We start from the raw sequence: 14,362 nt of genomic DNA on the forward strand, positions 1-14,362 counted from the left end.
CTGAGGATGCTGCTTTTGAATCCTCCTGCCCTCTTGATGAACTTCATATTAAAGTAGTACAGGCAGATCATAAACAGCTGCCTAATTTAAGAAATCAAGTGGGTGTTTTACTGAGAAAAAGTTACTGGTCATACTTAAAAGACTCTGCAAGCCCCATATAATGAGACCCTATAGAGTGAACAGAGGAGAACAGAGGGGTTTGAACCCCCTCTTTGAATTTTAATCCTCACTCCAGGCTCTACAGTCACCATTAAACCCCTGTGGGAACAGGTACACTCCACATTCATGCAAATAACCTCCCCAATATTTTATTTTTATCCATTTCTATAGCTGCTTCTGCAGTGAAGGAGCTAAGTCAGCCCCACCAAAGCCATGCAAGAAAAGGGTTTGGACCTTTTCATATAGAAGTGGCAACAGGTCATCAAGGGATGGAAATCTGGACCTCCCATCCCCAAGATGAAAAGAAACTCGTGCAATTTAATTTCTCCTCCTATAAACACGAATCACCCTGGTTTCCATGCCCAGGAGTTTACAGGATGGTGGCCCCCAGGTTTTGCTGCATTTTTGGGCATCCAGACAGGGAACTGGTTGTTCCCTCTTGATAAACAGGAACAGATCAAATGTGCCGCTGGCGTGAAGCACACCCGATGCAGGGGCGTGTGATAAATAAATCTTTCACTCTACCTGGAGGCCACTAAATCATCCCCTTGGCAAGCACCTGCCACCTCCTCCTTCTTCGGCGGGACTGGCCACAGAAGAGTCCATGGTTTCACATAAGCACAGAAACACAGAGCTTTTGATCCCCAGACTGAAATTTTAAATTTTTAAAAGAACTGTTTCCCTCCCAATGACATGTTAGAGCTTTCTCCCACGCAGAGTGGCCCTTTCTAAGGGTTTGCTTTTTTCCTGACAGTTGCATGCAGCCCTTCCTCTGAAAAACCCAAATAAGTGTTTATTCCCACATCGAAAGAGCTTCATAGCTGCTTTGAAGAGAAAAAAGAAAAGAAAAGAAACCCAAAAAACAACCCACCAAAATCTGTCAGGAATGTCTCCTACACAGATAAAACAAGGACAACAAGCCCAGATGAAGAGACTTGGCAGAACATCTTCTGTTTTAAGCAGTACAGCACTAACCCTCCCTGCCCAGGCACTATTTATCCACGCAAACCACGTTATTTTATTCAGGGGGCAGGCAACGTGCCCCTGCTGCCCATGTACCCAGGCTGGGGCTCGTCACCCCATCTGGGTTTCACGCCTGCATTTGCCAAACCTCCAGCCAAAAGACACATTTCCTTTATGCTTCAGAAGCTGAATAACCAAGAAGCCTGGGTTTAATCCCCGAAGAGCCAGCAGCCTTGCAAACAACCCACTGGGGCTACCCAAGAGCCGTGGTCCATCCCCCGCAGCCCAGGTACCAGCCCTACCTCCACCAAGTCCCACAGGTGCCTGATCTGCCCCTTGGAAGAACAAATTTGCTCCCCAGACCTGCCAGAAACCCCCTTTTTATTCCCTTTGGTCTTTTATAGCCTGCAGCTGCTTTTAACCCTTCCTTGGCTATAGCCCTGCTCCCATCTCAACACCAGGTCAGATGTAACATGCTCGTGTTCCCCAAAACCCAGAGAAAAGGAGGTTTTCATGAAAAGGGATGGATGTCACCTCTTAGACCTCCCCTCCATCCAGTTCTATGAGCAACGGCTCCTTTCAAATCTGATTTTTTTCAGACTTTGAGAGCCAAGCAATCAAACATCACCTCTTTTCAAAGATCTCTGTACTTGTTGCTTCCCCCCCCCCCCCCATCAGAAAACTATTTCAATGGCACAATCAGCTCAATCCTTTAATGAACACCAGGCTATTCACTGGAAACTCTTAACACAGATTAAACCACTTGGATGCTATTAACATCACCTCAGACTTTGCAAAAACCTCTCCTCACTCTTATCCGGGTGCTCAGCAGCATTCTTTCACCGTGCAACGGGTGGCACCAACTTCAAGCGGTTCTCTTTAGGGAGTCAAAATGCAGCACGAGATATAACTCTTATTTATCAGAAACTCGTTTTGAAAAGGTACATAACTCCAGAGGTGTCCATATAATCCACTCTTGGAGGATTTTTGGAAGGATTTTGTAACGTCAGCCCTTCATCGGGTTTTCCAGAAGCTGCGAAGCCCCACTAACTCGCTGCAAGGGTGGCTGTTATTATTGCAATGGCTAATTTAGCGATGAGATTAAAGAAGGAAGGGGTGAGCGCCAAGGAAAGAAACATGACATGCTGCGAGTCTGCTGGTGATGCTCAACATCTGAGGCTGGGGAAGAATAAAGTTTGGGGGTTTTTGCTGCTCACAAAACCTTCCCAAACTGCTCCTAGAAAGATGGTGAGCGGGCACACTGCAAGAAATTCAGTGTGAAAGTGCCGATAATTAGTATGGCAAGGGAATCGTTAACTCCCCCAGGGCTTCAGCCCCCTCTTCTCCCTCAGAGCCAAACCTGGCCAAGCAAATCCCCTTTTAAAGCACGTTGGGGTGATTAAAAAGTCCCAGCCAAGAGGCAAGCAACTCTTAAAGGGAGGAGATCAGCCATGACTTCTCGTACAAAGCTCCTTCTGCCACCCGGGGGTTTGCCACTTTGTCTCAAGCAAATGAAATAATAATAATTAGAAGGGCTTGAAAAATCACAGATTTAAAGGAGAATAAATTAGATGCATAGGGCTGGGTAAAAAGCGCTGGAGGGTCTCTGCAAGGCTTTTTCTCACTGTATTTTGCAGGGATTTGAGTTTTAGAGGGTTTGCAGGTCCATCCCACTCAGGGGAAGGCTGAAGATGCTGGATGCTTGTTACACAAATAGGGAAGCATCGGTACCTGCCGGCTCCCAAGCCCTGCTGCACCGGCTCCGGTCCCTAGCACAAAGATGGGATTCTCCTGCTTTTGCTCCTGGGTCGGGGATATTTTCAGCTCTCCTGGCAATCCCGAATGCTTGCTGCTGTGCAAATGTCAGATTCTCCTCATTTATCCACCCCTCTGTGCAGCTAAGCAGAAAAAAAAAAAGAAAAGAAAAGAAAAGAAAAAAAAATCTAGAAAGTGGTGGTTTTGTTCAGAAAGCCTGTAATCAGAGCACGCTGTATAATCAGTGGGCTTAGGAAGTAAAAAGAAATATATGCAGATTCCCAAGCAAACCTCGGCAGGAAGGAGTTTCTTCAATCACTTTTTTCCAGCAGGGTCTATTTGTGTGCTAATTACCGGGAATTTGTTTTTTGGAGAGTTAAAGCAGCATCACTGAAACCTGCTGGTAGTAGAATATCCAGAGATAACTTTTCATTGAGGATGCAGGAGCTGGGGCAGCGCAGCCTGGACCCCAGCCTAGTCCTCAGGAAGCATAAAGAGAAATGGGGTGTTGCAGTGATGCTTTGCACAAAGCATCCTCAATTAACCCCAAATTTCCCCACAAGCTGACAAAAGCAAGTGGAAAAACGCCTGGTGACCTCTCTCTCAGCAGCAATCATAACCCCAGATGGGTTCAAACACCGAAACGCAGCTTCATTTCTCATGCAAACCTGTAATCAGAAGTTTTTATTATTTTATCAAGTTTTCCACCGTGCTCGGCGTGTGCTGTCCATGACACCACACAGCCGGAGCCTCCCAGCGCTGCCGTCCCAGCAATCGATGCTGCTCTGGTTTGTAACACGTGGCGCTGTGGTGGAGGTGGGATGCACCTGACCTCCAAAACCTGCACCTTTTGCAACCAAAACCTGCAACCACTTCTCCAAAAGCCGCATCTCACTGATGGAAAAACCACACAGCACGGTCTCTTGCTGTGGCTAGGGCAAAAGGGGCAACTCCTTCTCCTTCATCCTCTAACAGGGCAGAAATAGCTGAAAAAACAGCCTAAAGAAGATGCTGGTCAAATCTCATTTCAGCTGGAAATTGCTTTATTTTTTTTTCTGTTAGGGAATTTCCATATTGCCCACAAACTTCCCATTTTTCCCCTGCATCTTCAACCGCCTGGGTCTCCCTCATGCATTTTGCAGGGACAGAAAAATCCACCTCCAGCCATCACCCACCAGCTTTGCAAACCCAGGCCAGCCCCCAGCTTCACCCCAAATTCCTCCAGCCCCCCAGGTCACCACGCTCACCACGCACACCCTGCGGTAAATGGATGAGCTGGACACCCCAACCACGTCCTCTGCTTTCATCCAAAAGGGTTTCCAGCACCATAAAACCACAAGGAATTCACCGGAGCCAAATACCCAAGTGGGTTAAGTGCAAGCAACGCATCCACAAAACACAAACTTTTTTAAACTACTTCACCCAATGCTTCCCAACACAGAAGAAAAACAAGGGAAAGGCGCTACTTATGGGTGTTTTCACCTTCTCTGACTTAAAATCAGTTTTAAGTGGCTGCTATAGGGTAATGAGTTGGCACTGGCGACGTGGCAGAGGGATGCTTTATACGGCACCGCTGCAATAGAGGGGGGTTGTGTTAATTTTTGCCCCTTTCTCCACACGATCAGAACAAAACCCAGCTGCCTGGACCAGCTCAGACCTCAAAGTGCTCCTTCACACGTGCGCTACCCTGATTGCTTTTATTCAGGGCCCCCAAGCTTCAAATCACTCTAGTAGCTGACTCTCTTCGAGGGGGAATTTATCTTCCCAGGAGAAGGACAATTCTCCAGCCACACAATAGCTCTGTGATTGCCAACCATTTCCCCGCAGCCGCACTCGCTCCTCTCTTCAAACCTGACATATCTGCCATTTCCCAGCGTTTAATCTCTCTATTTACACATGCAATCAGGGGCTGGAGAGGGAGTGGGAAAGCGAATATCAAGCTATCAAGCCCCGCTCAGGAAGTCGCATCGTGGGTCGACCTTCAGAGTGAAAATACAAAATTGCAAATAAAATAAGTGGCAAAGCTGGCGGCGGTTGCTGGAGTTTGCTTTTCACATCTTGCTGTTGCTGACATTTGGAAATAGCAGTATAGATATAAATCTGCTTTTATATATATTTATATTAAAAAAAAGTATTTACGTATTTTTTATGTTGGTTATATATTTATATTTATATATATATATATATAAATATAACACCTGCAAAAGGCCAAAAGAGCTGCGGGAGCAGCTCACCTCTCACTGCCACAAACCCAAGGTCAAATCCTGCCTTGGGTGGCCAAGTCTGACAAACACAAGGCAGGGAGAATTCAAAAAACTTACCAAATGGAAAAGAAAATTGGAAAAGTTGGATTTCTTGGCCTGCATGGACCCTCATCTCTCTTCTGTTCGGCATAAAATAAAACCAACTCTATGGAATCCAACCCTGAAAATTCAGGGCTTTATTGATTTTTTGAAAGCTCAAATATCCACGGGGTGAGCGCACAGGTCCCGAGCCCCCGGGCAGGAGATGCTGAGTAAGACACAACACATTTCTAGCAAAAAAAAGCTCTAAAAAAGGCACAAAGAGGGGCCAGTTTGGGCATATTCAACTGCAAAACCCAACTGCCAGAGCAGCTGTCCCGTTGCATTTCCAGTCCCTAAACCAAAGCATCCCAGCTCCTCGAAGCCATCTAATTGCGCAAGAGAAATATTGATTTTTACAGTCTATTTGCTAAATTACCCTGAACTCCCTCAAAGCAAAGGCAAGCCATTCTCGCCAGACAATCCGCCGTTCTTCCAGCCTTGCAAATGTTAATGGCGATAGAAGAAACTTGCTTTCCAAACAAATTCTTAAACCATTGATTAAATACGAGCCTTCATAACGCCGATTACACGCGCCAGCAGCTAAAATCCCCAGGCCTTGCCGGTAATTTTTCTAATAAACTTGAGCAGAAAATTGCAAGCAGGCGGTGGCTTTATTGAATAGACTTCGCTTGGGTTATTAGAGAAGTCGTTAAAGATGTGATCATCTGGCTTACACACGGGTACGCGTTGTGGGGTTGTGCATGACAATTACAGGTAATGAGTGGAGAGAAGAAGGCTGATAAGGAAAAGATTAAAACCAAAATGTAATTTGTGTTACACCTTGCAGGGGGGGATATTGGAATAATATATCCAGCAGCAGATTCGGGGGCTGGGTGCTTTCCTGTTTTGCCTAAGAGATATGTTTTTTCTCCAGGGAGCTAAGGGAAATAAAAATCCATCAGTCGGCAGTAAGCGAGGGAGATGAACGAGGATTTAACAAGCAGGTGCGCACCTGCACCTACTGCATTTTGTGTAAAAAAAAAAAAAAAAAAAAATATATATATATAATAAAATGGTTATTAACGTCAAGTGCCATCCCATCAATTTTTGTAGGGCATTGAAATATTTTCTCCTAAACAGAGAGGGATGTATTGCCTGCTCTCCAGGTTAACAAGACATTTATTCAGATGAAGAGACAAATCCATTTTTATCAGGGATTTGAAATTTTGGGGTGTTTTGTGCTCATCGTTGGAACTTGGGGTGCCTGACAATGCATGTGCAGGCACTCGAGCAGCTGCAGTCCGTCTGCACACCCAAGCTCCCAGGAGCCTGATGGGACTCATGCACTGATTTTCCATCAGCATCAATACGAGCATTTTTATGCTGCCTCATGATACGATCTCCAAGGTCGCTCTGGAGCCTGTTTTGGGGCTCACAGGGCAGAGCTCCCTCCTCCGTGGCCCCTGCACCACCAGATTCCGCCTCAAGGCGAATAGATTACAAACCCTCTAACCAATAATGTCTTTTTCAAGAGTTTTCCTGATAAAATTCGGCACAAAACCAGTAGGAAACAACTTCTACAAATGAAAGCAACCTCCAGTCTCCCATGCCTGGGGAGGTTGCTGCACACTGAGGATGCCCCGCAGTGAAACCCCCTACGAATTCCTGGTAGGAGCACCCACTTTTGGGTGATGGATAGAAATGGTAATATGTTTCACAGACAATTCCAACACAAACACAACTGAGAAGTCCAGGCTTGGCCACGTGGTTTTGCCAATATGACCATGAGCAGGTAAGAGCACAACAAACCATCAAGTACTCCGGTACCATAAAACCACACCAGCAGCGATGGTTCTTCCAGTGCAGCCCAGTCTCACTGTTTAAAATACAAGGATAAAGCATTTTTGCTGGGATAAGCCGCATCTCCACCAGGAAAACACTAATCTAAGGTTGCTCCCATACAAACCTTCAACCCCTTTGAGTGGGCAAGTCCTCCACGGGGCATCCAAGGTGGCAGAGCAAGCCAGAGGTGGACACGCAAACCCACACTCGTGGCACCGGCTCTTAGAGATGCTCTTTAAGTGCATTTTTTGCCCGCTATGAGCTTGCAACACTATTTCCTACAAGAAGGGGTGCCATTACAAGGGCGTGTAGTGATAAGACAAGGGGGAATGGTTTTAAACTGAAAGAGGGCAGATTTAGGTGAGATATTAACAATAAATTCTGTACTGGGAGGGTGGTGAGATGCTGGCACAGGTTGCCCCATCAGCTGGAACGGTTCAAGGGCAGGTTGGACGTCGCTTGGAGCAACCTGGGCTGTGGCAGGGGGTGGAACTGGGTGGTCTTTAAGGTCCCTTCCAACCCAAACCGTTCTATGATTCTACGATTATGATTTTTCTTCCATGCAGACCACAAATACCTCCTGGTTTTGTGCAACTGTGCAATGCACGCGCAAGGAACACCCTTACTTAGCTCATCGTCGAGGGCATTTCTAAAATACCTCACTGCTGCTGTGCCCTCCTCCTTGTGCTGGTGCCCATCAAGCTGAATATATCCATGGGGGAAACGTTTCAGTTCCAAGACTGGGAATTAGGCTGGATCCATTACCAGGAATGGATAGTGGATTAGTGGAGCCATGGGTTAGCAGTGGCCTTGGCAGTGCCGGGTTAACAGTTGGGTTTGATGATCTTAAAGGTCTTTTCCAACCTAAACAATTCTACGGAATATCCCTTCATTTATCTGCTCCTGGAAAATGATAACTGATGTAGTACTGGGCTAATTGTGCTGCTCTGCAGCCAACTAAAGGCAGACGAGGAGCCTTGAGTAACCTCAAACCCCCACCACCCAGAAATACAACTTATTTTAACACACGAGACAAACGTCCCCCTTCTTATCTCCTAGCCAAAGGGGATGCAAGTGTTATTGTGCGTGATGACTTGACCGGGTATTGCTTTATTTATCCCACATGGCAGGCGTGAAGCTGCTTATATCCACGGGGAGAAAAAGCCAACCCAAACGGGCAGGATTATTTCTTTTGCTCAGCTGTGCCCATTGCAGAATTGATTCAGCCGACAACTTGTGAAATACCGTTAATGAGCTTTGGTTTCTGTTGCCCTGGGTCGCTCCAAGGATGAGATTTCCTACCCTCTGATGTGTCAATTTTCCACTTCCAAATTCAAACCGCGTTGTGGAAACAGAGTATTAACCATGATTCATGAGTATTAGCGCAGAAAGAAAAATATTATTGGAAATCTGAAGTACTTATCTTCTTTGGAACAAGCCTAAATAGAATGAACACAAGAGTGAATAGCTTTAAAAGCAGACAAAGGAAAAGGAAGATGAAATGTTCTCCGCAAGCAACGTAACTTCAGCTTTGGCAGAAAAATATTTTCTAGGCTTAGATGGTAAAGAAATACAGAGCTTTCCCAATTGCCTTGATGGACAGGAGAAAGAGGGTTATATGTTAAAGAGGGATTAGGGGAAATGCCCACCGTTACCACTTAGCATCCAAACAGAAAGAAAAGGTTGGCTGATAGGGAATTAATTAAAAATTAGTTTTTAAGCTAGCAAGCTATCGGGGCTATTTCAACATCACAAGTATCACTTGGAGGGGATGTCCCTGGGCACTCGGCGACTCCTCCAGACACCGGGGTTAGGAGGCAGCCCTCAAACAGAGCAGCTGGTACCTCGCTGCAACAGAGATTTGATGGGGAACCGCTGCCGCTCGCTCACTTTGATCCCTGCAACCTCTTCAAGTGCCACGCCAACCACCACCTATCACAGGTGGCACAAAACCAGACGTATCAAAAAGCAACGATAATTTCATCTGCTCACGCAGAAGCAAAGACAATATTGGTTTTCTGATCTGGGCTTCCATCTGTATTAATTGGAAATGCAAATGCTGAGCAATTTTTTAAAAGCAAAATTGCAAGCCGGTACAAGTGAGCACTAGCTACCCGGAGTGTTTGATTTGAATAAACTAATCAACCCAAACCAGTGGGGGACGAAGGTGTTACGCAAGCTGTCAGCATGCAAGGCACACGTGCGCTGGTGGGAAGGCTCCACGGACCAGCACGGATTATTCAACCAAAAGCAACTTCTTCACTGAGGGAGCATTGGATGCAGCCAAAGAGCCGACAGAGCTGTCACGGAGCTCGCTGATGGACACTGGGCCAGGAGGAGGGCGATGGAAAAGCTTCATTCCCGTTGGAATGGCGGGAATGGCTTATAATTCAGCTTATAAAACCCTGCAGCCTCCTGCTCCTCGCTGGAGGCAGGGGTGCTACCCCAGAGCAAGGGCAATGATGAGCTGCAGGGAGGACAGGTGGTCAGATGCTCGACACACCGACAAAACGCCCGGAGAGCAGGTTAGGAGTGAACAGCTTTGCCCTGGTGTCCTGGATCTCTTCCAGTTTGGACTTCAAAAGTAACTCTTCTCTCTGCTAAGAGCTCCCTTGCAAAAGGAAACGAAGCTATTTTCTGTTGGCATGGTCACGGCTAAAATAAACTTTGCTCCACCAGAGACAGGACCTCAGCCCCCAGAATAACTCCCTTGTTACCCCAGGAGGAAGGCAGCGGTGCTTCCTGCAGGTGTTGGGAGGGATTCGGCTGTGGGAAACAGGGAAATTGGCATGCCAGCTCTACAATTTAAATACATCCTCTCCCTGATACCCCTCTTCTGACTTCATAGGTGAGATGAAAACACCAAGCAGTCACATCATGCAAGCGGTTAAATCCAGGAAGGGGCCCACCGTTGCTGTAAGCTATGCTGGTGACTCGTTAGGACGCATTAGTTTTCCTCCTGGAGATCACCCAGACCACCCGGAGGGCTGCACGGTATCGGTCTTACCGTCTTCAGCAGTGTCCGGTTGTCCCTGAGGCTCCCCACCATGCCGACGAAGGAGACTCCAAACATGGTGAAACCCAACAGGAGGAGGATGATGGCCGGAGCCAGGAAGATCCCTTCCAAGGTTTTGTGCTTTTGCCTCTCCACCTCGGCATAAATCCCAACGCACAGGATCACGAGGCCGAGGATCTGCAAGGGAAGCATGGGATGGGATTCAGACACCAACAGGGAAAAAGCAGAGGTGGAAGATGTCCCAGACAGCCAAGGAAAACCCACCCAACTCCAGGACATTTAACATCCAACCCCAAACGGTGCCATCAGCACTTGGCACATCCCCTTCGGGCTGTTATTCTGCTGGTTGGGAAGGGGATGTATAATCGCAGCGTGGCTGTTACAGCTGGACAGCTTCAAGCTGGGTTTTGCCAGGTTTTTCCTCTCCCCTATCCTGCTTGTATCCCTATGGTCTGCCTGGATGCTCAGCTTGGTGCTCACCTCAGGTCTGATAGACCCAGAGGCTGGTAGTCATTAACACCAACAGCCCATCTCCCAAATTCCACCCTTAGCACCGTCCCCACAACGACTAATTTCACTCCATCATTTTCACACCTGGCTCAAGCACCAACCTGCCCCCAGACCCACAGCGAGCCCCTCACCCTCCCTTCCCACACCGGCACTGACAACTGGAAACGGAATTCTCTGCACCCTTACAAAGCGCTTTTGATCCCTGGATGAAAAGTGCCATAAAGAAAAGCAATGGATTATTTATGACAACCCTCCTCCCCTCTCTCCCCCTTCAACGAATCAGCCTCTAATTGAGAAAGAGCGCCTAACGATGCTGGGATAAAGCGGGGCTCCAAGAAGGGCTGTTTGCATCCCTTCAGCTCCAACATCAAAGCCAGCAACGCTACCCCGAGCGTTTTGTGCTGTCAGGAGCTGTTCGCATCGTGCCCGTCGGCCCTGCGGCACAGCCGAAGGCGAGTCACTTCTCAGCCGGTGCCGAGCCGACACCTGAAAAGGTCAGCGAGGAAAACGAGCGGCATCCAGAGCCATTTCCACGGGGCTTTTGGCAGCTCTCCCCATCCCATATCCCAGCAGGAGACTCCCGGGGGAAAGCCCCTGGCTGCAGACACCCGTGGTCAAAACCCTACATCTCCAAAGAGGAGGAAAAACCCTTTTTGTTGCTCCTTTTCCATCACTTTCACCTTTCTTTCCAAAAGGCTTCGTAGCTCCTGATGAGTTCGCTCAAACTCTTCTTGTTAATTCACACTGGCAATTTGATCCTTAATTCTAATGCAAAATCTTTGCTTTTTTGGGGGGGTTGATTTCTTTTCTTCTCTGTTCTGCCTGGACACTATTTCTGGTGCGGTTTTGCAGCTAGTTAATGTCTATCAATCACTGTCTGCTTCCAGGCTCCATCTCATCTATAAAGGAATTGAAATCTCTCAGAAAACGAAATTTAGACGTGTGATATGTTACAGGCAGTTTAGTTATTTGAAACTAAACAGGCAGGCCTATTTGTGATAACAGGCTTTTAATCACAGTTTCATCTCTATACTCTATTTTAAGTATCAGGTCAGTGGCTTGGGATTAGGTTTGATTTAATGTTTAGCTCTTATACGGTGTCCCAGGAAATACATTTGGCTTTGAAGGCGGGGGGTAGACATTAACGCACACCATGCGATCCCCACTAATCCCTGCCATTCCGAACCGCTTTCCCCATTTTAATTAATCCATCTGTGATGGGAGGGAGGATAGAGATCACAGAAAGTACACGGAGCAAACCTGGGAGGGGGGTTGAGAGCAGGATGCTCAAGGGGCTGAGGAAGCAGCATGCATGGGATGGGCGTCAGCTGCTACCAAGGGAGGGAAACCGAGGAGGGTTTTCAGGATGGGCACGTGCGTTGCTTAAAAATAGCTTTTCCAGGGATGAAAAGCATCCTTGACTTAAAGCACGTGGCTGGCATGAGCCTGCTGCAGAGTGGTGCTGGTCCATCCTCCCAGCATCTCCACGGTCATCCCTTTGGCAGGGAAAATCCGTGACCAGTGCCGTGCGTAATATCCCTCTTTTTTGGAGCGGGGCATGCCCCGCTTACTTGCCATGCAAGTGCAAGGAAGGGGGGGGAAAAAAGCAAGTGCAAGGGGCGGGGGGGGGAAAGCAAGTGCAAGGGGGGGGGGAAAGCAAGTGCAAGGCGGGGGGAAAGCAAGTGCAAGGGGGGGAAAAAAGCAAGTGCAAGGGTTGGGGGAAGCAAGTGCAAGGGGGGAAAGGCACTACATGGCATGGGGAGATGCTGCTGGCAACCCAAACCACGCTGCACGGATTTTTTTGGGTTTCATGGCTTAGAAAAGGCTGCGTCCTATGTATGTCCAAGCAACTCCAACTAGTCCTTGGGACTAACAAGCAAAGACTGAGCTGATCTACCTGAATTTCTTGGCTCTCCTCTTTCTTAGCTCCTAGTTTAAAAGGTCACCCAGCCCCCTGCAACAAAGGATTAGTGCTGCAGGCTGGATCCCAGCCCATCTCCACACCTCGCCTGCTAAAAAGCACCCTTCAACTGAAAAAAAAAAAAAAAAAAAAAAAAAAAAAAAAGAGTTGCTTCTCCTCAAAGCAGCTTCAAGCACAAGGAAGCATCTTGCAAAGCAACACACACCTCGAGGAAAGGGATGGATACACTGGCACATCTCCCAGCCAAAGGCAGATTGCAAAGGAAGGCTCGCTTGGAAGGATGAGCGGGGAGCGCTGCTGTTGCAAGATGGATGGTGGAGGGATTTGGATGGAAAATAAATAGCTGGGGAGAAAGACCAGCCATTCCCTGAAAAGCGGCGTTTCTGTGAAAAAATGATGGGTTTGGAGCAAACCGGCGATGTCAAAGTATTTGCCAGGATTTACACAGCACCGTAAAAAACTGCGAGGGGAATAACTTCATCAAAAAACTGATCATCCCACCCCCCTTAACCCAGAGAAGAGCACCAAGAGGTGCAGGAAAACCTTGCACCACCCCTTGCAGAGCCTGGCTGCCCTGGTTTCCATCACCGGGTTGCTGGGGGGGGGGGGGGGGGGGGGGGGGCAGGGGGGGTTGTTTATGCGCTACAAATTCAATCAGCACGGATATTTTTGATTCCCGGCATCACATCCCTTTTCTACCACCTACACTCGATGACATGGTAAGGCACATAATGAAGTTTGCTGGTAAATCCTCTGCAGTTACATGTTAATTGCCCAGTGATCACCTTAATAGAGCGCAAACACCAGGATAGACAGCAGCCGCTAATTACAACTGCTCTGCAATGCATCTAAGAGAAAAAGCAAACCTGCAAGTACCCTCTAATGAGAGGATGATTACCTCATTTCTACAGGATAATAACTGTACGATGGAACCATCACCATGGGGGAAGCCAAGGGGGCGGCTGCAGCTCCACCAGACCTTGCGGTGAAGGCGTCCTGCATCAATTGTCCTCTTAAAAGCTGGCAAGAAATCACCTTTGGGTTTAATTTCAGCCCTGTTTGGCTTTAGTGCTTCTTGGAGTTTGTAGGGGCTGAGTGGGCAGGAGATGGAAGGTAGCGAGCAGCCACCCCGGGGTGTCCAATTTCCATTCCCACCCCAACAAGGACCCCCGTGACTTCCTCTCCTCCCTCCCTCCAATACTCCTGGATAGATAAAATAGCAAACTTGGATTTCTTAGCCTGGTACAAGTCGCTATGTCCAACCCCTTCTCCCTGGGAAGGATTTTAGCAGCCTCCAAAGCCGCAGTTAAGCATGGGGCTGTTTCCCAATGGATTCGGAAAGACCCGACGTGTCGCACCACGCTGCGATAAGGCTTTTGTGCAGCCCCCTCAAATCGGCTCTGGCGCCAAGAAGCAAAACAACTCGGCAGTCCTTGGGGGGATTCTGCAGAAGCTGACAGTGTAAAGAGCGCTTTTCTCGGGGTGATGAGGAGCTGCAGGTCTGCCCGAGCCCCTTCCCCACCTTTGCAGCCTATTTCCAAAGCTGTTTCGCTCCAGCCTCCTCTCTTCTTCGTGGGATAGCAGAGATGCTGGGTTTCCTCTGCAGGCTTTTCTCCATCTAATGGCAAGGAAAAGGCTGGGGTGGGGAGCTGAGGACCTGGGAAGGAGAAGAGCTAAAGGTGGAAATCACTGTCCCACTGATCACAGAGTTGTTTAGAGACCTGGAGGTCAAGAAGTGGGATGGAAAGGCAATTAACGAACAGAAAATAGTATGATACACAGCTCTGATGATGCCAGCAGGGTTTAGGGGTGCCGAATAGGTGGCTTGAGCTCGCAGCTAACCCACAGGTGAGACAAGGAGTTTGCAAAGCTCTCTTGGAGCCATGGGCTCTGTGGTGCTTGTAATTGCTT

General features: G+C 48.0%; 1 protein-coding gene across 6 annotated transcripts in view; it reads right to left on the bottom strand.

Moving 5' to 3' along the window:
• Positions 1-14,362, bottom strand: part of LOC119140339 (tetraspanin-15-like) — a 99,053-nt gene that overhangs the window by 28,980 nt on the left and 55,711 nt on the right. For all 6 annotated transcript variants that reach the window (XM_037371601.1, XM_037371603.1, XM_037371599.1 and 3 more), the window contains exon 4: positions 10,012-10,197. In XM_037371601.1, the coding sequence (XP_037227498.1) occupies positions 10,012-10,197 (186 nt within the window). The remainder of the gene's footprint in view (positions 1-10,011; positions 10,198-14,362) is intronic.

The sequence above is a fragment of the Falco rusticolus genome, chromosome 20 (genome assembly GCF_015220075.1).
Source record: "Falco rusticolus isolate bFalRus1 chromosome 20, bFalRus1.pri, whole genome shotgun sequence".
NCBI classification, from domain to species: domain Eukaryota; kingdom Metazoa; phylum Chordata; class Aves; order Falconiformes; family Falconidae; genus Falco; species Falco rusticolus.